The sequence below is a fragment of the Somniosus microcephalus genome, chromosome 1, assembly GCF_052327205.1.
Source record: "Somniosus microcephalus isolate GS21.2 chromosome 1, FLI_Smic_1.0, whole genome shotgun sequence".
Lineage (NCBI taxonomy): Eukaryota > Metazoa > Chordata > Chondrichthyes > Squaliformes > Somniosidae > Somniosus > Somniosus microcephalus.
The window spans coordinates 144476373-144499641 of record NC_140987.1 but is presented as its reverse complement, the minus strand read 5'-3'; the positions used below and the strand labels follow the sequence as shown (position 1 = coordinate 144499641).

The 23269-nt window shown below is 45.9% G+C and overlaps 1 protein-coding gene across 4 annotated transcripts in view; it reads left to right on the top strand.

Moving 5' to 3' along the window:
* The window catches only part of gramd2b (GRAM domain containing 2B), a 221390-nt gene that overhangs the window by 110553 nt on the left and 87568 nt on the right, over positions 1–23269 (top strand). The window contains exon 1 of one of the 4 annotated variants that reach the window (XM_085986495.1): positions 11354–12095. The exons of the other annotated variants lie outside the window; for them this stretch is intronic. Within the exon in view, the coding sequence (XP_085842621.1) occupies positions 12004–12095 (92 nt within the window). The 5' untranslated portion in view covers positions 11354–12003. Of the gene's footprint in view, positions 1–11353; positions 12096–23269 lie in introns of those variants that run through there. 4 annotated transcript variants of the gene reach the window in all.

The window sequence follows — 23269 nt, the reverse complement described above, 5'->3', positions numbered from 1 at the left end:
TTCTGAGGTAGACGCAATCTGTACTTCGGGTTGATTACCAGGTGCATCTGCTCATGGTATGGGTTTGGCTTGTTCCTGTGACTCTAGAATCTGGTCAGCATGGCGTCTCATGATGCTCTCTCCAATGTCCACTGTGTACATTAGTGGTCCCTGCTGTGTGCATATCGTTCCTGGCTGCCATTTTTCTGTTCGCTAGTCGCGGGCCAAGACTGGTTGCCCTATCTTGAAGCTGCTGGTTGGCTTCTCATTGATGTACTGGAATTGCTTATCCTCAACATCTCGCCTTATGTTTGGTTTGAGCAAATCCAGGTGACATCTTAGCCTTCGGTTGAAGAACATTATGGCTGGAGCTTGGTTGGTGACTGCATGTGTCGCATTCCGGTAAGCAAACAAGAAATTATCCACCTTGTGTTGTAGTGGTATGTCATCGTTATACATCGCCTTTATTGGCTTTTTACAGGTCTGAACAAACCTCTCAGCCAATCCATTTGTGGCTGGATGATACGGGGCAGATGTGTAATGTTTCACCCCATTATTCCTCAGAAACCTCCGGAAATCCTCGGACACAAACTGTGGCCCATTGTCGGAGCAAATCTGTTCTGGCAAGCCATTCCTGGCGAAGATGGTCCGTAGGACTGCAATAGTTTTCTCCGTGGTGGTGGAGGACATTTTGATGACCTCTGGCCATTTCGAATGGGCATCCACGGTGATTAGGAACATTGAGTCCATAAATGGACCAGCAAAATCAATGTGTACCCGTCGCCATGGAGATGAGGGCCACTCCCATGGATGTAGCGGGGACTGTGGTGGAGCGTTTTGGACCTTCTGGCATCCTGTGCATCTCTTGGTCATATCCTCGATTTCTTTATCGATTCCCGGCCACCACACAAACGCCCTGGCTAGGCTCTTCATTTTTACCCCTCCCAGATGACCCTCATGAAGCTCATTCAGCACTCTATCTCTCAACTTGAGTGGAATTACCACTCGGGATCCACACATCAAGGTCCCCTGGCACACTGACAGCTGTTCTCTCCTTGGCGAGAATGCTGGCAACAGTGAGTCGCCATGTGCTGGCCATCCCTTCACCGTCAAATCATAGACCCGAGAGAGTGTCGGGTCATTTCGGGTTTCCTTCTCTATACTTGAGTTTGTAACAGGTAGACATTCGACTATTGTCGCATGGAATATCTCAACAGGGTCCACTGCAGGTGCTTCCTCCACTGTAGGCAACGGTAGGCGCGACAGCCCATCAGCGTTTTCCATGCTGTTTCATACCCTTGTGCTCTATGTCGTACTGATGTGCCCCTAGAAAAAGGGACCATCTTTGCAGCCGTTGCGCCGTCATCACCAGAACGCCCTTCTTTGGGTTAAAAATGGAGACCAGGGGCTGATGATCAGTCAGTAGGGTGAATTTCTGCCCGTGCAGATAGTGATTGAAATTCTTCACCCCCCACACCAGGCTGAGGGCCTCCCTGTCAATCTGGGCGTAGTTACGCTCGGCTGAGGTTAACGAGCGCGACGCAAAGGCTATTGGCCTCTCTGAACCGTCAAGGAATTTGTGTGACAGCACCGCTCCGATGCCGTAGGGAGACGCATCACATGCTAACCGAATCGGTAGTGTTGGATTGTAGTGGGCCAATACTTCTTTTGAAGTGATTAGGCATTTACATTTCTGAAAGGCACGCTTACACTTATCACTCCATTTCCATGTTACTCCAGTTTGCAGTAGGGCGTTCAGTGGGTGCAGAATTGTAGATAAATTCGGGAAGAACTTATGGTAGTAGTTCACCAACCCGAGGAACGACCTCAGTTGTGACACATTTTCCGGTGCTGGAGCCTTGACTACAGCCTCAATCTTGTCCGGCGACTTATGCAACCCTTCCTCATCAATCATGTGGCCACAATACAAGATTTGTCTCCTGAAGAACTCGCATTTGGGGCGGTTGGCTCGTAGCCCATATTCCTGTAATCTCGTGAGCACCTGCTCCAGGTTGGCAAGGTGTTCACTGTAATTTTCGCCTGTAACCAGGATGTCATCCAAATAACACTGGGTCCCCGGGATCCCTTGCAGGACTTGTTCCATCGCCCTCTGCCAAATAACCGGGGCTGATGCTACCCCGAATACCAGTCGATTGTACTGGTAAAGGCCTTTGTGAGTGTTTATCGTGAGGTATTTCCTAGATGCTTCTTCCACCTCCATTTGTAGATACGCTTGGGCCAGATCAATCTTTGTAAAGCGTTTCCCTCCAGATAGTGAGGCGAAAATATCTTCTATCCGTGGAAGTGGGTATTGTATTGTGTGCAGGACTGGGTTCACAGTTACCTTGAAGTCCCCACAGATGCGAACCTTCTTCGGTTCCCCAGGCGTGCTGCTCAATGATTTCTTCATTACAGGAACGATGGGTGTGGCCCACTCGCTCCAGTCCACCTTGGACAGCACACCCGAACGCTCCAGACTCTCCAGCTCTGCTTCAACGGCTGGGCGGATCGCGTAAGGCCTTAAAAAAATTTCGGTTTGCATTATCTTCGATTTTTATCATTGCCGTTACTCCTTTTAGAGTCCCAAGTCCTTGTTGGAACACCTCTTTCGCGTCAGTTAGAATTTTTGACAGTCGTCCAGGTGTGACGTCATCATCCTTTTTATCAGTCACAGTTAGCGCCTGAATGGAATGCCAATCCAATTGTATTTTTCGGATCCATTCACGTCCCAATAATGGTGGTCCTCCATCTGGTAGTATATATACATACAGTTTATGTGTTTCCTTGCCGTTGTATTCAACTGGCACCCTTATTTTTCCTCTGGGGTAGACTTTTTGCCCCGTGTATGTCTTCAATACAATGGACGTATCCTTCAAGGGTATGTGTGAGAATAGCCGCTCATAGTCTCGTCGATTCATGACAGTTAGAGCTGATCCTGTGTCCAATTCCATCTTTGCTGGGGACCCTGCTATCATGAGGGTGACCCAAATGGTTCGGTGATCCTCCTTTGCAATCACGTTGTGTAACTTTAGACAACTTAGTCTCCTGCTCCCGGAGTCCTTATCACTCTCCTGATCTTCCGAACTACTGTCTGTCAATTTCTTTACTTTCTTGTACTTTTCCTTAGTAGTTCTTGTAGTGTTGGTTTTCTTTCCCAACCTGCAGACTCTTGCTATGTGTCCCATTTTCCCACATTGCCTGCATACTTTGTCCTTAAACCAGCAGTCCTTCTGATCATGGGTTGTTCTGCCGCAGCGATAGCACTTTTCTGCTCCATACGCCATTTCGTTAGTGCTGTATTCCTGTGGTTTCTGTTGTATTTCCGCAGCTCCCCGTGCTGCTGCTTCATAGGATACTGCCACGCTGAAAGCCTGTTCTAGCATCAGGTCCTTTTCCGAAAGTAGTCGTTTCTGGGTTCCTTCACTCTGGAGCCCGCAGACAAACTTATCCCGCAAGGTGTCTGCCAGTCCTGCTCCGAACTGGCAGTGCTTCGATAACTTGCGTAGTTCCGTAAGATAGTCAGCATTGCTCTCATCTTTGTGCTGGTTTCTTTTATCGAACTTGAATCTTTCTGCTATCAGCAGCGGTGTAGGGTTTAGGTGTTCCTGTAAGGTATTAACAATCTCTCCAAAACTTTTCTCCATTGGTTTAGCTGGGGTAATTAAATTCCGCAATAGGCCGTACGTTCTCGCGCCCATCAAATTTAATAATACCGACGCCTTCTTTCCATCGGCCACCTCATTTGCCTTGCAGTACACTTCAATTCTTTCCACATACGTGGTCCAGTCTTCTACCTCGTTGTCGAAAGCAGTGATACTGCCACCTTTCGGCATCTTGGGTGATTTAAAATGGTGCCTACCGCGCTTTTTCTTCTTCACCAATGGATTAAAATGGCACCTCCCGTACTTTTCCTTCTTCCCCAATGGAATAAAATGGCGCTTCCCGCGCTTTTCCTTCTTCCCCTTGCTGCCACGCTGCTCCTAGCGTTCTGCAGGGTAATGGCGGCGACCCGCGGCTTCGACGCGTCTCACTTTTCCTTCCCCTTGTATATTTTCGCTACGCTGCCCGGTTCTTGAGCACCGACCACGCCCTGTGCGCTCCACCCTCTCTCTCTCTCTCTCTTTTCCTCCCGACGGCCCCTTTGCAAAGCCGCTCGATCGAGCTCGAGCCCGCCGCAGTCCGGAAGGATCAGCGCACTACCTGCTACCAGCACGATTTGCTGGAACACCTTGACTGGGGAGCCAAGCCCAGCTCTCCACAGCCTCTCCTGCAACTTTCCGAACTCCGATGGATCCTTGGGCGGTTGCCCGCGGTCGACGCCTGTTGTTCTGACTTCGACCTCCAAAAGCTTCTTCTCAGGGAAAGATCCCCGTGAGGTGATGCAGTACTGCAGGTGAGTTCGAACCTGTTCGTCGCCAATGTAGTGTCCGAGTATAAATAATACACGGACTGCAGGAGAACAATAAGAACAGGTATTTACTGAACAGAGGGTAACTTAAGACTGAAATACAGAAGCCTGCTATGGCTTTATATACAGGGGTGGTCACTGCCGGTACTGCAGTATAGAATCAGTTCTTCTCTTAAAGCTACATACACAACAGACACGAAGACTTTTTTTTTAACGTAGCGAGTTGTTATCTGGAATGCATTGCCTGAAAGGGTGGTGGAAGCAGATTCAATAATAACTTTCGAAAGGGAATTGGATATATACCTGAAGAAAAAAGATTTACAGGGCTATGGGGACAGAGCCAGGGAGTGGAACTAGTTGGATAGCTCTTTCAAAGAGCCAGCACAGGCACGAATGGGCTCCTTCTGTGCTGCATCATTCTATGATTCTATGACAGTGTCCCTAGCTGAACAAACAGCAAGAAGCTCAATAAAACTATGTGCTAGTAAAATATAGAATTTCAGCTCGTTAAACTCCAGCAGTACCTCTACATACATTGTGGGGAGGGACGTTCCAAAATTTTTGGCTCTTGCCAAACTGTGCATACATCTCTTCACTTAGGTAAGTGTGCTGTATCCCTATAGCAAAAGAATGCTCCATATCAGGCAAACAGAAGCTCTAATTATGTGGATTTCTCTACTGTTTACAGTGGAGACCCTGAGGCATGTTGATGGGTTCAAGTATGTGTCATATATCCAGCTGACCAAAACCAAAAATATACTGTCGGCTGGTGCCACATTTCAGTCCAAGGAACCAGAACACTATGAAGGGGTATTTTAAAATTTGCAAAAATCTCAGCTATTCAACCTGCATGACAATTCTGCGCGGTTGGCATCAGTGCAGTAGAAAAGGTGTGTTATTCACCTGTGCCAAATGTGTTTAACTTCATGTGTCGGTGACCATTTGTCATATGTAATACAGTGAGTGCCTGCAGGCTACTCAGCAATGGAGGACATCAAGCTCAGCCCAATTCTGTCCTCACCCAATGTCCAGATATTCACACATTGTAAAAAGCATCATTAGATAGTGATCTGGAGTGGAAATTTTGGTTGATGTTTCCCTCCTGAGGTCAATTGCAAAGCCCAACTATTGCCTTGGCTGAAATCAACTAACTCAGCACAGACTGAGGAACAAACTTGCAACAATCTGGTTTATATGGCTCAGGTGGTTCCTTTACCCATTAGGTATCAGGTAAGTTAGGCCACTTCTTGAAGTGATTTTGTAATAATAATACAGCACAAGTTGGCCAAGTCCAAATCTAACCTTGATCAAAGACCCAAAGCAACTTGGAGTCGACATTACTGAACAGGTGCGCTGGCTTTATTCCTGAAGCTCATATGCTTCAAACCGTACTGCTATCTCTCCCAGCTGCTCCTAATCTCCCATAGCTGTGCTGTAATTACACATAGCAGATTTTCCTCTAACACATCTTGGTCAATGTATGGTGGTAGTCTGAGAAATGCAGCTGAAAAAAAAGTTAAAATAGAAGAAAAATGGTGTGTATGTGCTCACTTGCATACATGTAGTAATTTGATGGATGTATGTTTTGTAAATGTTGTGCTCATCAAAATGAGAGATGCTTACGCTCGGAAATAGAACATCTTCCATTTCAGACACCCAATATTAGCAAACATTTCTAGGACAGCTACAACACAGCTACATGTACAGTAAAGCTCCAATAATGTGCCCAAGGGTACCCTTTACATCACTCATGCTCCATCGTTCATTTCCCATGTCAGCCATCCTATGGCTTCTGATTGAAGTTACCAAACATTGTCAAATTCTACACAATAACCATATATACACTCAAGCATCAGCCTTTAGTAGGGCTTGAACACACAGCCTTCTGACTCAGGGACAAGAGTGTGACCAATTACACAAAGCCTACACTGGAAGCAATTGGGAAGGTAACAGGTATATTTTCCCCTACCTGCTGGCTCAAGGAAAGACTACAATAATTTTTTTATAAGCTTGCCAGAACATAGACATTTGATTCATAAGAAATAGGAGCAGGAGCAGGCCATTCGGCCCTTCAAGCCTTCTCCGCCATTCAATAAGATCATGGCTGATCTTCTACCTCAACTTCACTTTCCTGCACTATCCCCACATCCCTTGATTCCCTTAATATCCAAAAATCTATTGATCACTGCTTTGAATATACTCAACGACTGAGCATCCACAGCCCTCCGGGGTACAGAGTTCCAAAGATTCTCTACCCTCCGAGTGAAGAAATTTCTCCTCATCTCAGTCCTAAATGGCTGGTGGCCCCTTATTCTGAGTCTGTGACCCCTGGTTCTAGACTCTCCAGCCAGGGGAAACATCCTTCCAGCATCTACCCTGTCAAGCCCTGTAAGAATGTTGTATGTTTCAATGAGATCACCTCTCATTCTTGTAAACTCCAGAGAATATAGGCCTAGTCTACTCAATCTCTTCTCATAGGACAATCCCCCCATCCCAGGAATCAGTCTGGTGAGCCTTCGCTGCACTCCCTCTAAGGCAAGTATATCCTTCCTTAGGTAAGGGGACCAAAACTGTACACAAAACTCCAGGTGTGGCCTCACCAGGGCGCTACATAATTGCAGTAAGACATATTTACTCTTATACTCAAATCCTCTTGTAATAAAGGCCAACATATCATTTGCTTTCTTAATTGCTTGCTGTACCTGCATGTTAACTTTCAGTGATTCGTGTACAAGGACACCCAGGTCCCTCTGAACGCCAACATTTCCCAATCTCTCACCATTTAACAAATACTCTGCTTTTCTATTTTTCCTACCAAAGTGGATCACTTCACATTTCTGCACATTATATTCCATTTGCCATGTTCTTGCCCACTCGCTTAACCTGTCTATATTCCCTTACAGCCTCTTTGCATCCTCCTCACAAATTACATTCCCACCTAGCTTTTTATCATCAGTAAACTTGAATATATTACATTTGGTCCCCTCATCCAAATCATTGATATTGATTATAAATAGCTGAGGTCCAAGCACTGATCCTTGCGGTACCCCACTAGTTACAGCCTGCCAACCCGAATATGTCCCATTTATTACTACTCTCCGTTTTCTGTGCATTAACCAATCCTTATTCCACGCTAGTATATTACCCCAATCCCATAAGCCCTAATTTTGTTTTATAAACTCTTGTGTGGCACCTTATCAAATGCCTTCTGAAAATCCAAATACACTAAATCCACTGGTTCCCCCTCATCTATCCTGCTAGTTACAACCTCAAAAAACTCCAACAGATTTGTCAAACACAATTTCCCTTTCATAAACCCGTGTTGACTCTGCCCAATCCTATAAGTACTTTCTAAGTGTCCTGTTACCACGTCCTCAATAATAGATTCTAGCATTTTCCCTACTACTGGTGTCAGGCTAACTGGTCTATAGTTCCGTTTTCTCTTTCCCTCCTTTCTTAAATAGTGGGGTTATATTTGCTACCTGCCAATCCATGGGATCCGTCCCAGAATCTATGGAATTTTGGAAGATGACAACCAATGCATCCACTATCTCTATAGCCAGCTCTTTTAAAACCCCAGGATGTAGGCCATCAAGTCCAGGGGATTCATCGGCTTTCAGTCCCATTCATTTATCCAGTACTATTTTTTTTACGAATACTAATTTCTTTCAGTTCCTCATTCTCACTAGATCCTTGGTTCTCCACTATTTCCGGAATGTTTTTTGCATCTTCTTCCATGAAGACAGAAACAAAGGCCGCGATTTCACCTACCGAGGCGGGCCCGGGGCGAGTAGTGCGGTCCCAGCCCGCTGCCTGCTTTGTTCCACTCTGTTGAAGTGATTTTACGATGATTGGGCCAGCGAGGTTCCCGGCTAATGAAAAGGAAGTGGGTCTGATTATGTAATTTCATGACGTGTCATCAGCCAGTTTCCTTAAAGGGGCCATGTCCAAATTTACTTTAACAGTTGTGCTGTCAGTGTTCTACAGCATTGAGATGCTGCAAACACTGATAATCACTGCACAAAGGTGCACAGCTGCACCCAGGCTCTCCCATGACTCCCTCCATTTGCTTATGGAGGGAGTCACAGTACACGGGGAGGTTCTCTTCCCTTCCAATGGGCGGAAGAGACCTCCCCAGGAGATCAACACAGCCTGGTTGCACAGTGCAGAGGAGGGCACAAGCAAGGATGTCGTCAGGAGGACCAGGCTGCAGTGGCACAAACCTTTCAATGATCTCAGTAGATCACAAATGTTACTGCAAAGCCACACTCATCCTCATCCTGCTGTGCCACTCATCACATCCCCATCACTCTGCCTTCCCTACCCTACTCTTGCACATCCTTACACACACCAACCTACTTTGCACGTCCACCCATCCCTCTCTAGCTACACTATCACTTCCCCATCTCACTAGCCACCTCTCATACTCACCCTCATCCTAGTGCAAGCATACCAACTAACAACACACAAGGTGGCTCTTGGGTGTGTTTGCCAATATTCATGTAACGTTTCTGTTAATGTGTTGTTAAACATTGAAATCTTTATTTTCAACACTTTCCTTTCTTGGACAGATTTGTGTGCACCTTTGGATGCGGCTTAGTGAGTAGTAGTGAATGGTGAGACATAAGTGTACCCCCCGCAATGGTGAGGAGTATGAAAGGACTGGCTTGGGCTTTGTAGGGATGCTTTATGGTGCTGGTGTGGGGTCAAGTAAAGTAAATGTGGCCATGGTGAGGCCATCCCTGGCGTCCTGGGCAGCAACGTGCTCGGGTGCTGATGCCCTCTGTCCTCTGCAGCACCAGCTGATTGTGAAGAAGGTTGGTGGTGTTGTTGTTGCTGCTGGTGTTGGGGCTGATCATGGTGGGATTCTGAGGACCAAGGTGAGATTTTTTTCCAAGGGCACTGATGCTGATGGAATAGATGGCAGTTGAGGCTGAGATGATAGAAGTGATCTGTCAATGGTGAGGGAGGTTGTTCCAATAGGGTGACACTGGATAGAGAGTTTGCTCCAAATACTTGCAAGTTGCATAATGCTCAATCTGTCTTCCAAATGCAGGAAGCAACAGCTTCTAACCTTGGAAAGTGAACACCTATGAAATGGGAAATTTTATATAGACCATTTGCAGCTATCAAGTTAGTAAACCATCCCATGCTGACACAACACCCAATCTCCTTACCTGAAGTTATTCCCGAGCAGCGGGGAAGCAATTGGAGAACTCTAAAAATCTAAAGACGAGCTTAAAATAGTTTTTAAGTGCCCGTTAACAATCTCTTAATAATCTAAAAATTGCTTCACCCATCGCTTGGCGTTGGGTCTGTTCAGCACTGACAGACCTGACACCTGGGAGACGAACGTGGAGGCGGGTTGACAGCAGGTTCCCTACCCACTGTCAATCATTTCAAATTTCACAGCTGACCCGTTTCCAATCCCATCCTCTGAGTGCCAGTAAAATTCCGGCCAATGTATTTGTTTAATTTCTCTGCCATTTCCTTATTCCCCATTATAATTTCTCCTGTCTCAGCCTATAAGGGACCCATGTTTACTTTTGCTAATCTTTTCCTTTTTACATACCTATAGAAGCTTTTACAGTTTGTTTTTATGTCTCTTGCTAGTTTACTCTCGTATTATATTTTTCCTTTCTTTATCAATTTATTGGTCCTCCTTTGCTGAATTCTAAAATCCTCCCAATCCCCAGGCTTACTACTCTTTTTGGCAACATTTTAGGCCTCTTCCTTTAATCTAATACTGTCTTTAATTTCTCTTGTTAGCCACGGGTGGACCATTTTCCTCCATGGTGTTTTTATTCCTTAAGGGAATGTATATTCATTGTGAATTATGAATTATTTCTTTAAATGTTTGCCATTGCTTTTCTACTGTCATATCTTTTAATCTAGTTTCCCAACCTACCTTAGCCAACTCGCCTCTCATACCTACATAATTTGCTTTGGTCAGGTTTAGGATCCTAGTTTCAGACTTAACTAAATCACTCTCAAACTCAACATAAAATTCAATCATATTATGATCACTGCTCCCCAGAGGCTCCCCAGATTCATAGCCAAAATCTTTGGAATCTCATGTCCCTCGTGCTAAACGTGAGATTACAGTGATCCTCGGCATCAAATTCATGTCCATTCTATAGCACTGCTGTCAACAGGAACCCCAATATCAGCAGCAGCAGAGTAATAATAAAAATAAAGTGGCATTGCTGCCTTTGGATCCATTGAAACCCACCTGAAGAAAGGAGTTTCACCAGGGGTGGACTTGCTCCCCGAAAAGGGCACGGGATTCTCACACAAAAAGGGGCACCAACACAATAGTGCTATGGAACCATTCACAGTGGTCGTCGGGAAATCTCCCAATGTACCCCTTGGCCAGTCTGTCCCTGGGGTTAACCAGCATCTCCCGAATTGCTGGCAGAAGCCACCATGTATTCCACCCACTAGAGGGGTGAGCAGCTCACTCCACCACTACAAACCAATAGTTTAATTTTTCATTGGTGGGGTAGGATGAGGAGAAAATGCGTCTGTGTACTATACCAAAATTATGAAGAGATTCGGCACATAGTTAAACGTGTCCACCATTTCAGTGTACGTTATGCAGAAGAAATTTCCATCTACTGGTTTGCATCTGCTTTTCCAAATTGGCGGGGAAAAACCAAAGGCTAAGAAATAAACTTACAATTACCTTTAAACTGCACGAGCATAATTGCTTACTCCCGTCCGGTACAATCCTTTCCAGAACAGGGCAAACTTCATTATACTGAATGCCTCAGGCGGTATTACAGAGGTTCTTCAAGCAGCATATGAAGGCATTAACCGCCAACTTGGCAACAGCCTTAAGTCCTCAATTTTATTACGTCATACGAACTAAGCTGCAGAAACGTAATTCTTTTTAAGCTAATCAATAAAAAAGCAGAGTAACATTAGCGGCACTCTCCAATATAAACAGGGACTTCCGCGCCTCGAACGCACCCATCACCAAAGCCAAGAGTGCTGGGGTGAAAAGCTCCCCTGCACCCACCGCTATAGAGGCACTCGGTGATTGCTCCTGCGAGGTTCCAGCAGCAAAGTACTTTTCCCCCCCCAGTGTTATCTGACATTGTGTACTTAAATGACTCATTGTTATCGAAATGTATGGGCACCTGGTGAAGTAATATCCTGTCTAAATAATTCAGAGTAGCTGCTACATCATCAATAGCTGCAAGAGACTCGAGGATTGCCTGTAGAACTTCTAGTGGTTTTGTTTATGAAGTATCCAGGAGGGGGTGGAACGCACTTAATTTAATGCTGCACAACTGCAGGTGTTCCCTCCGGAAGATAGGCGGATTGTTCCGAAATATCTCAAATAAAGTTTCCAGCCGTGCTTGGAGAAAATTTGCAGCAGTTGCTTATCCGAGTAAGTTCCCCTTGTTAGATTGCTGAACAGTTCCTTTTCTTTGGCTTTACTTAGGAAAGGCTGTCCTCAGTTTTTGGACTGGGCCCAGTAGTACTAGTTCAAGCCTACTCACGTCTGCCTGAAACAAAGAATTTTCCCTCCTTACTGAGGTCCCGAGGAGCTTTATACACTGTTAAAGACCGTTTGGTGTGAGTGAAGTAATTCTCAAGAAAGAGTCCTGATGACTGAGCAAAGCCAGAATTGTGTTCCTGGGGAAGAACTGAAGTCTACAAGATTTCCTAGTAAAAAAGACTCTAAAAACGTTTCATTTAAGTAAGTACCACTTTTTCCCCTCCCAAGTATTATTTTAAATTGCAGTTGCTGAAGGCTATATTGTGTACGAAAGAATGCCTGATTTTGAAACTTGACAATCTGCTTTAGTGTATAGTTGGTTTTTGTTTATTTGCTTATATATGTATGTGTACATGGACATTGATACTGTCAACTGTAGTTTATTTTGGATTACTGAACCTCAATTTTTTTTGAATGATGAGTGATTTGTGTTTACAGACAATATTATTTAGGTGTCTTCTAAAACACCACATTATTTCATTTTTTTTTCGTGAGAAATTATGTTGAAGAAGAGGTTGCCTCTCAAATGTATAAGTCGCCCTTGCACCCATTGCTGAATGACTTGTATGCATTTGGCTGGAATCACTTTTTTCATAAACACATATACAACCAATGCCTGAGTTGAAATGCACCCCAGCATGAAGCATAGGCTTCTAGAGAAGGGAGGAATTTAGAAACTAATGTGTGCTTTATATTTATTTAAAAACTAAGCAAAGGAAATTATAAGCAGATGATGGCCAATGCTGAACTTTTTGTTTGGGTTCAGTTCCAAAGGTTACCTTCCTTAACTACACTATATAGCCTCTGTAATTGTTGTTAGATGAGTCCAAAGCAAGCAAGCAATGATATTTTAGATGCAATTCAAGAGTAACTCTTTAGCAAATACTTCTTGAGGGACTTCAGTGCTTTTTTTTAAAAGCCAAAGCATTTCCTTTCCAACGAATAAAGAAACTTGGTCTTGATGCAACAACACAGCAGGCAGACTTTTCATGTTTCTTGACAATTTACATGGGTACCATAATTGCTGACACTAAAGGGGTCACTTTTATCTCACTTATTTTCACAACAATGTAACATTGATAATTCCAAAACCAGGTGCTGATCTATTCTGATTCACCATTGGGAGGCGTTCTGGGGAGGCAGTCGCACACCACTTGAGCTTGACACCCCATGGAGTATAACTCCATGTAAGAAAGAAAAGACTTGCATCTATATAGCGCCTTTCACAACCCCAGGACATCCTGAAGCACTTTACAGCCAGTTAAATGCTTTTTGAAATGTAGTCACTATTGTAGAAAATGCGGCAGCCAATTTGCGCACAGCAACGTCTCTCAAACAACAATGTGCTAAAGACTCATAGAATAGTACAGCACAGAGGGAGGCCATTCGGCCCATCAGGTCTGCGGCAGCTCTTTCAAAGAGCAATCTAGTTCGTCCCACTCCCCTTTTAGGTGTTGATTTGAGGGGTAAATATGGGCCAGGACACCGAGGAGAATTCCCCTGCTCTTCTTCAAAATAGTGCCACGGGATCTTTTACATCCACCTGAGAGGGCAGACAGGGCCTCGGTTTAAGGTCTCATCGAAAGACGGCACCTCCGACAGTGCAGCACTCCTCAGTAATGCACTGCAGTGTCGGTCTAGATTTAGTGCACAAGCCTCTGGACCGGAACTTGAACCCACAAACTTCTGACTGAGACGAGAGTGCTCCCACTGAGGTTTTGCTCAAACTTGGGGTGTGTCCCCACCCAAGGCTCACTTGTGAGATGTGTGTAGTGTATGTACCTTTTAAGAGAGAACTACTTTTACAGCTCCTGTATACTGTAGTACCGGCAGTGACCACACCTGTATATAAGCCTTGAGCATGCCTCTGTACTGTTAGTCTTTAGACTACCCTCCTCCAGTAAACACCTGTTGATTGTTAAGTTACAGCCTCCGTCTAGTTATTGGGAAAACATCATACTTTAAGAATCACGGATTCAACAGTGGCGACGAGGTCGATTCGAATCTACCTGCAACTCTGCATTTCCTTTCAAGGATTCGCTCTGGGAGGGCGGTGGAAGAAAGTCGAGGCCAGAAGCACAGGCGTCGACCATGAGCAACCGCCCAGTCATCCGGCAGAGAGTGAACATCGCAGGGGAGGCTGTTGAGAGCCGGGCTTGGTTCCCCAGCCACGACGATCCAGCAACAGACTGGCAACGGGTACAGCGCAGGCCCTTCCCGGACAGCGGCGGCTGGAGCCGACCGACGGCACAGAAAAAGCCGAGCAGCGTCGACGGGGTAAGAGAGAGGGTGAAGCGCACAGGGCGCAGCCGGGGGTTGAAAACCGAGCGGCGTCAAGGAAAAACAAAAGAGAGAGAGAGAGAGGGTAAAGCAGCAGCCGGGTTCAGGACCGAGCGGCGGCAACGGGCGAGGCGCACAGGAGAACGCGCAGAGCACAGCCAGGGCTCAAGGGCTGAACAGCGTCCGCGGGGGAAAGAAAGGAAGCGCGGGAGATGCCATTGAGCCGCGGAGAAGGGAGAGCGCGGGAGACACCATTTTAGAAGCCGCAGCGGAGAAGAAGGGCGAGCGCGGGAAGAAAGGAAAGCGCGGGAGACGCCATTTTGTGCCAGCAGAGAAGAAGGGTGAGCGTGGGAGACGCCATTTTAGACAGTTAAATCACACCCAGGGATGCTGAAGAGTGGCAGTATCACTGCGTTCGACAATGAAGTCGAAGATTGGGCGACATGTGGAACGCATTGAGGTGTACTGCAGGGCGAATGAAGTGCCAGATGCTAGGAAAGCACTGGTTTTGTTAAATTCCATGGGTGCAAAAACTTATGGCTTACTGCGAAACCTAATAACCCCAGAGAAGCCCGTGGATAAGAATTTCGAAAGCATAGTGGAAATCCTACAGGACCACTTAAACCCCACACCGCTGCTGATAGCAGAAAGATTTAAGTTCCACAAAAGGAACCAGCATAAAGACGAAAGTAATGCTGAGTACTTAACGGAACTGCGCAAGCTATCGAAACACTGCCAGTTTGGATTGGGACTAGCAGATACGTTAAGGGACAAGTTTGTGTGTGGGCTTCAAAGTGAAGGAACCCAGAAACGGCTTCTATCAGAAAAGGATCTTACGCTGGACAAGGCTTTCAGCATGGAGGTATCACACGAAGCAGCCGCACGGGGCGCTGCAGAGATACAACGGAGACCGCAAGAATATGGCACCAATGAAATGTCCTATGGAACAGGGAAGTGTTATCGCTGCAGCAGAACAACACACGACCAGAAGGATTGTTGGTTCAAGGACCAAGTGTGCAGACAGTGTGGAAAAGCAGGACACATAGCAAGAGTCTGCAGGTCAGGGAAGAAAACCAGCAGCAAGAAATCTCCACAGGAGAAGTACAAAAAAGTACACAAGGTGATGGATAGTAGTTCAGACGAACAGAAAAGTGATACAGACTCCGGAAGCAAGGAGCTGGGTTGTCTGAAACTACATAAGGTAATCAAAATGGAGGATCACCAGACTATCTGGGTCATGCTCAAGATAGACAGAGTCCAAGTGAAAATGGAATTGGACACAGGATCAGCCCTAACAGTCATAAACCAAAGTGGCTATTTTCACATATACCCTTGAAAGCTACAGAAATTGTCTTGAAGACGTACACGGGGCAAAAAGTCTACCCCAAAGGAAAAATAAGGGTGAAAGTGATATACAAAGGCCAGGAAATACCTAAAATGGACCTATATGTATTGCCAGATGGAGGACCACCACTACTAGGACGTGAATGGATCCGGAAGATGCAATTAGATTGGCATTCCATACAGGCACTGAAGGTGGAGGCCAAAAAGGATGACGACGTCACATCTGGACGACTGTCAAAAATGCTAACTGATGCACAAGAAGTGTTCCAGGAGGGACTTGGAACACTAAAAGGCATAACAGCAACAATTAAAATAGAGGAAAATGCAAGCCCAAAGTTTTTTAAGGCCAGACCGGTGCCTTATGCGATCCGACCAGCCGTCGAAGCAGAGCTAGAAGGGTTGGAACGTTCAGGAGGACTGTCCAAAGTAGACTGGAGCGAGTGGGCTACACCCATCGTTCCTGTAATGAAGAGGTCGTTGAGTAATACGCCTGGGGAACCAAAGAAGGTCCGCATCTGTGGGGATTTTAAGGTGAAGGTGAACCCAGTCCTTCGCACGGTACAATATCCACTTCCACGGATTGAGGATATTTTCGCCTCGCTATCTGGAGGTAAACACTTCACCAAAATTGATCTGGCCCAGGCGTCCCTGCAAATGGAGGTGGAAGAAGCCTCGAAACAATACCTCACAATCAACACTCATAAAGGTCTCTACCAATACAACCGGCTGGTGTTCGGGGTGGCATCGGCTCCGGCTATTTGGCAAAGGGCAATGGATCAAGTCCTGCAAGGGATTCCAGGGACCCAGTGTTATTTGGACGACATCCTGGTCACGGGCAAAAATGACAGTGATCACCTCGCCAACCTGGAGAAGGTGCTCACTAGATTAAAGGAATATGGGCTACGAGCTAATCGCCACAAGTGCGAGTTTTTCCAGAAGCAGATCTCGTATTGTGGCCACGTTATTGATGAAGAGGGGTTACATAAGTCACCTGAAAAGATTGAGGCAGTAGTCAAGGCTCCAGCACCGGAAAATGTGTTACAACTGAGGTCGTTCCTCGGGCTGGTGAACTACTACCATAAGTTCTTACCAAATTTGTCTACAGTATTACACCCACTGAACACCCTACTGCAAACGGGGGTACCATGGAAGTGGAATGACGAATGTAAACGAGTTTTCCAGAAGTGCAAAGAATTGATCACATCAAGAGGTGTTGGCCCATTTCAACCCAGCACTACCAATTCGGTTGGCATGTGATGCATCACCCTATGGTAATGGAGCGGTGCTGTCGCACAAATTCCCAGACGGGTTGGAGAGGCCAGTAGCCTTTGTGTCTCGGTCACTAACCTCAGCCGAGCGTAACTACGCCCAGATCGACAGGGAGGCCCTCAGCCTAGTATGGGGAGTAAAAAAATTCAACCACTATCTGCACGGGCAGAAGTTCACCTTGCTGACTGACCACCAACCACTTGTTTCCATCTTTAATCCAAAGAAGGGCGTTCCGGTGATGACTGCACAACGGCTACAAAGACGGTCCCTTTTCCTAGGGGCGAACCAATATGACATAGAGTATAAAGGCACGAAACAGCATGGAAATGCTGATGGGCTATCACGCCTGCCACTGCCTACTGTGGAGGAAGCACCAGCAGTGGACCCTATCGAAATATTTTATTCATCGATAATTGAACGATTGCCAGTAACTAACGCGGATATAGAGAAGGAGACCCGCAATGATCCGACACTGTCTCGGGTACATGATTTGACGGTGAAGGGATGGCCAACACATGGCGACTCACTGTTGCCAGCATTCTCATCCAGAAGAGAACAGCTGTCAGTATGCCAGGGGACAGTGATGTGTGGATCCCGAGTGGTAATTCCACCCAAGTTAAGCGAGAGAGTGCTCAATGAGCTTCACGAAGGTCATCTGGGAGGGGTGAAAATGAAAAGCCTTGCTAGGGCTTATGTGTGGTGGCCGGGGATCGATCAACAAATTGAGGACCTAACAAAGAGCTGCTCAGGATGCCAGAAGGTCCAAAATGCACCACCACATGCCCCTCTACACCCATGGGAGTGGCCCTCCTCTCCATGGCAACGGGTGCATATTGATTTTGCTGGTCCATTCATGGACTTAATGTTCTTAATAGCAGTGGCTGCACACTCGAAATGGCCTGAGGTGATAAAAATGTCCTCAACCACTACAGAGAAAACTGTTGCAGTCCTACGGACCATATTTGCCAGGAACGGCTTGCCAGAGCAGATTTGCTCTGATAACGGACCACAGTTTGTGTCCGAAGAGTTTCGGAAATTTATGAGAAGGAATGGGGTAAGGCATGACACATCCGCCCCGTATCATCCAGCCACAAATGGATTGGCTGAGCGGTTCGTACAAACCTTTAAAAAGGCAGTAAGGGCCATGTGCGATGATGACATTCCACTACAGCATAAGGTAGACAATTTCCTGTTAGCCTGCAGAAATGCGACACATGCAGTTACCAACCAGACCCCGGCCATGATGTTCTTTAACCGAAGGTTGAGATCTCGTCTGGATTTGCTCAGACCAAATGTGCGAAGAAATGTTGAGAATAAACAATTCCAGCACATCAATGAGAAGCCGACAAGGAGCTTCAATGTAGGACAACCAGTCTTGGCCCGCGACTACCGAACAGAGAAATGGCAACCCGGAACGATATGCACACGGCAGGGGCCATTAATGTACACAGTGGATGTCGGGGAGAACATTGTGAGACGCCATGTCGACCAGATCCTAGCGTCACAGGAACGAGTCAACCCCATGTCTCGCAGACCTGGGGATGAACCCGACATACCGGTAGCATCTACCTCAAACAGTAGCAGCGGAAACTGATGAACTAACCGACGAAAGGGGGCCAAAATCGCCTCCGCACCAAGAACAAGAACCTCAGGAAAGGCGCTATCCAGAAAGGATCAGGAAGCCGCCCCAAAGACTGAATCTATAAATGGACTATTTCAGTTTAATGTGCATGTTAAAGTGTTAACTGTTATTTGAATGTTATGGGTACTGTTAATCTAAAAGGGGAGGAATTGTAGTGTATGTATCTTTAAGAGAGAACTACTTTTACAGCTCCTGTATACTGTAGTACCGGCAGTGACCACACCTGTATATAAGCCTTGAGCATGCCTCTGTACTGTCAGTCTTTAGACTACCCTCCTCCAGTAAACACCTGTTGATTGTTAAGTTACAGCCTCCGTCTAGTTATTGCAAAACATCATACTTTAAGAATCACGGATTCAACAATGTGGTTTCCACACTTGGATCATGCTGGGTCCCCTATAGCCTGCTCCTCATAAAAACATCTTCACAGCCTCTTCCAGCTACTCTGTCTCTACAGCATTTCTTGACTGCTGCTCAGTCTTTCTGCTGTCCATGTCACTCTGCTGCAGCACATCGAATGGGCATGCCCTGGTTTTGTTCACTCCTACAACCTGCGCTGTTACTCTGTTTCTGATTACGTATCCTGGACTGCTTCTAGCCATGTACCCTCAGTGCTTGTAGCCCACAATTCTCCCAGGTTGCCTGCTCCCCCACCTTTTATCCCAATGCTCAAGTCCCCCCACTTTCCACCTAATGATATCTGCTCCCTCTTCAGTGCTCCTACATCCATCCGACTCCTTTCATGACCCAGCTGCTCCATTGTTCTCACATGCCCATCTCCCAAGTTTGTTCCAGCGCTTCACTTACTCCTCCCAGGCTGTGCCAAGTACTTGCTAGCTAAATTTTATATTTGACATTGTATTTTTCAAACATCACAAGACTTTTCTTTAAAAACAAAAAAACTACTTGTGTACAGCTTTAGTTACAGTGGCACACTAGCTCTAATAAATCTAATGATCCCTTCTGAAGTAGGATCACAAGGTTGAGTTTTTAACTAGTGCTAGTTTATCTTTTAGTGTCCATGTTTGTTGATGCTGGCTTTGTAGTGGGAAATGTAGAATAACGACTGCTTGGATTGGTGTGACTAAATGTAACTGAGCTCTCAGAGTCATAATGGCACAGAAGGAGGCCAGTCAGCCCCTCGAGCCCGTGCCAGCTCTCTGTAGAGCAATCCAGTCAGTCCCATTCCCCTGCTCTATCCCCATAGCCCTGCAAGTTTATTTCCCTCAAGTGCCTATCCAGTCTCCCCTTGAAACCATTGACTGTCTCCACTTCCAACACTTCCGTCGGCAGCGAGTTCCAGGTCCTCGCCACTCACATCCCCCTTTTATATCTTGCCCGAAGCCTTAGATCTGTGTCCCCTAGTCCTTGTACCATCAACTAGTGGGAACAGCCTTTCCCTGTCTAGCCTATCCAAATCCATCATACTCTTATACACCTCTATCAAATCACCCCTCATCCTCCTTTGCTCTAATGAAAACAAATCCAGCTTCTCCAACCTGTCCTTGTAGCTAAGATTCCCCATCCCCAGAACCATTCTGGTAAATCTCCTCTGCACCCTCTCGAGGGCCTTCACATCCTTCCTAAAATGTGGTGACCAGAACTGGACACAATACTCCAGTTGTGGCCGAACCAGCACTTTATAAAGGTTCAGCATAACTTTTCTGATCAAAGTAGATTAGTAACCTCTTTGCATAGGCCAGGTGATGTCAAACCAAAGATTTGGGAAAAAGTAAATCAGTCTCGCAGCCGGTTGCTTGAAGGCACCTGTCTTCTTACTCCAAAGCCATCAGATGTCAACTTAATTTTTGGAAAGATTACGGGGGAATTTTCGCAGCCCTGAAGAGGCGGGTTTGGAGGTGAGACTGCCAGGAAAATGGCAGAAACTGGGAGCGGGTACCGACCCCACTCCCAACCCGCCTCTGTGCCATCTTCCCGGGAGGCGGGTCCCCGAGTCGCACAGGGACCTGTCTCCTCGAGACAGGAAGGGGATTATAGCCAATTAACTGCTAGTTAACGGGCAGTTTTGAGGCTTTTCCCCGTTTTACGCCTGCGAACCTCGCCAAGGTCAGCGAGGAAGCAGTGGGTCTGCGGGGGTGAGAGGGTCGAAATGTCAGCTGTAGAGGTGAGTGATGGGTGCAAGTGTGGACAGGTAAGTATGAGAGGTGAGTGTAAAGTGTTGGAAAAAGTTTCCTTACCTTTGCTTCTTTCTGCAGGCTTCAACTGTTGAGGATCCGGAGTGCCTCATCTCACAGATGCAGCAGCCATCTGCTTTCTGCTGAGTAGAGAAGTCTTGGTGAACCTAATGTGCAAGGGCTCACCTTAGAACAGAGATTGTCAGTGTTTGACAGCTTCTCAAAGCTGTCAAACGTTGACAATTTTTCTGTCAAAAAATTTTCAACAGATGAAAAGTCATACGCTGACACCATCTGTCACCGGCTTTCCCTTAATTGGCCAGTAAGCCCGTAGGGCAGGCTCAACAAGGCCAATCAAGAGAAAATAGCATAGGTTCATCAGACATCGCTGGGGGCGGGACTAGAACCCGGAAGGCAGCAGTCCCACCCCCAACTCGTTTCGGCTGGCAAAATCCAGCCCCACGTGTCCATTGTTTGACCTGTTACTTGAACCCATCAGCCTCTGCAGTATTTCTGCCATATCACTAACCAGCAACCAGTTGACAGAAACTCTTTATTTCATCCAAATACAAAGGAGATCTTGGTTGCAAAAGAAATAGTGAATTACTCTGATGCTGAAGCTTTGGTTTCTATTTTTGAGTTTAAACAAGCCTCCATTTCATATCAGATTGCATCATTTCACTCTGGCTTGACGTTGGAACAAACCTTCCCAATTTTTCATTCTACACTTAGAATGCAAGTTCAGAGATGCCATACTATAAGCATAGAAAGAATTGTCATAAAAGCTTCAAAATTAAAGGATTTTTTATATTAAACATTAGTCAGCGACAACCGCAGAAATGTTAAAGGTAAGTTATCTTTCACAAATATATTGGCCCAGAAATTCAGGCCGGGGGCTTCCTGCAGGTGCAAGCCCCCGACCTGCACTTACCTTGCACGCCGGCCGTTGAGCTGTGGGCCCCTGTGGAATTGCGATCCTGGGCCTCCTCCAATTGCCGGCGTGCAGTGCTTGTGTATCCCAGGGGCGCAGTTAGTTCGATGCGTCCCCTGGGATCACGTGGGCCATGGAGAGCCAATGGTAGCAGGGAATGCTTCATTCATAAGTTTGACAGGAAGACCTGTCGAACCTATAAATACTACAAGCCCCAAAACATCACTAAATCTTCAAATAAATTTTTTAAAAACCATCACATTTTAAAATAAACTATAAATTACATGAAATAACTATTAAACAATTTAAATTTTTGAAAAAATTAATTACATTTTCTAACAGGGCTAAAAATAAACTTACCTTTCTTTAAAGTATTTAAAAATAATAAACCTGTGGGGAAAAAATGTTTTAATTTTAATTAATTCACCACTTACCTTGTAAAAAGCAGGCCTTATGACTGCTTTTTACATGTCTAACTTCTGGGGACTTACCCTCCTGGGAAAACCTGCAAAAAAAACGTAAGTTCGATGCGCACGCGTTCCACCTCTCAACCCCTTCTTTCAGGGGAATGGAAGTGCCGGTTTTCCGCGCATGCGCAGTGCATGCAGGAAACCGGCACTTCCATTGGGTTTATGGGTGAGTACCTCATGCGTACTCACCCGTGGAGACCCGAATTTCTGGGCCAATGAAGTGTTTTGACAAGCTGACTGAAAAGATGAAGAGATTACAGTAAATAAAGTATGAATCCTCAGGCATTGATGAGAAAATGTAGTAGAATAAATAAACAGTTGGTTGGCACGTGGTAAACAGTTAGGGTAAATGGATGCTATTTGGATTGGAGAAGGATTGGAAGTGATATACTCCAGGGGTCAGTGCTGAGTCTACTTTTGTTCTCCATATACTGTACATAAAAAGAAAGGAGGTTTAAAAGACTTCAGGAAGACAGACAGTTGACATGCAATTTAATGTGGTGAAGTGTGAGGCAAGACATTTTGGAGAAAAAACAAAGAATGAAGTGTACACTCAATGTAAAGATGCTAAGGGTTATGAATAAAGGACACCAGGGTTCAAATGCATAATTCCTCAAAAGTGAGTGCAGTTAGACAAAGCCATAGAAAAAGGCCAACAGCAAGTTGCCAAGGCCTCTTTGGCAGCACTTCCCAAACCCGCTGCATCCACCACCTAGAAGGACAAAGGAAGCAGGTACATGGGAACACCATCACTTCCAAGTCACACACCAACCTCACTTAGACATAACAACAGAAAATGCTGGAAAAACTCAGCAGGCCAGGCAACATCCGTGGAGAGAAATTAGAGTCGACGTTTCGGGTCGTTTCGACCCAAAACGTCGACTCTAATTTCTCTCCACGGATGTTGCCTGGCCTGCTGAGTTTTTCCAGCATTTTCTGTTATTTCGGATTTCCAGCATCAGCAGTATTTTGCTATCGTCACTTAGACATACATTGCTTTTGCTTCATTATTGCTGGATTAAAAATAACTCCCTACCTAACAGCATTGTTGGAGTTCCTTCACCACATAGACTGGAGCGGTTCAAGAAGGTGGCCCACCACCACCTTCTCGAACAACTGGGGATGGGCAATAACTGCTGCCTTTGCCAATGATTCCCACATCCAGACAATTTAAAAATATGGTTTTATAATTTGAGGGCATAGACTAAGGCCGAGAAATTAGGTTTGCCTCCGCCAGGGCTTTTGCGCCTGCGATAATTGCCGAATTTCTAGGCCTAAAGGTATAAAGAACTAATGATAAACTT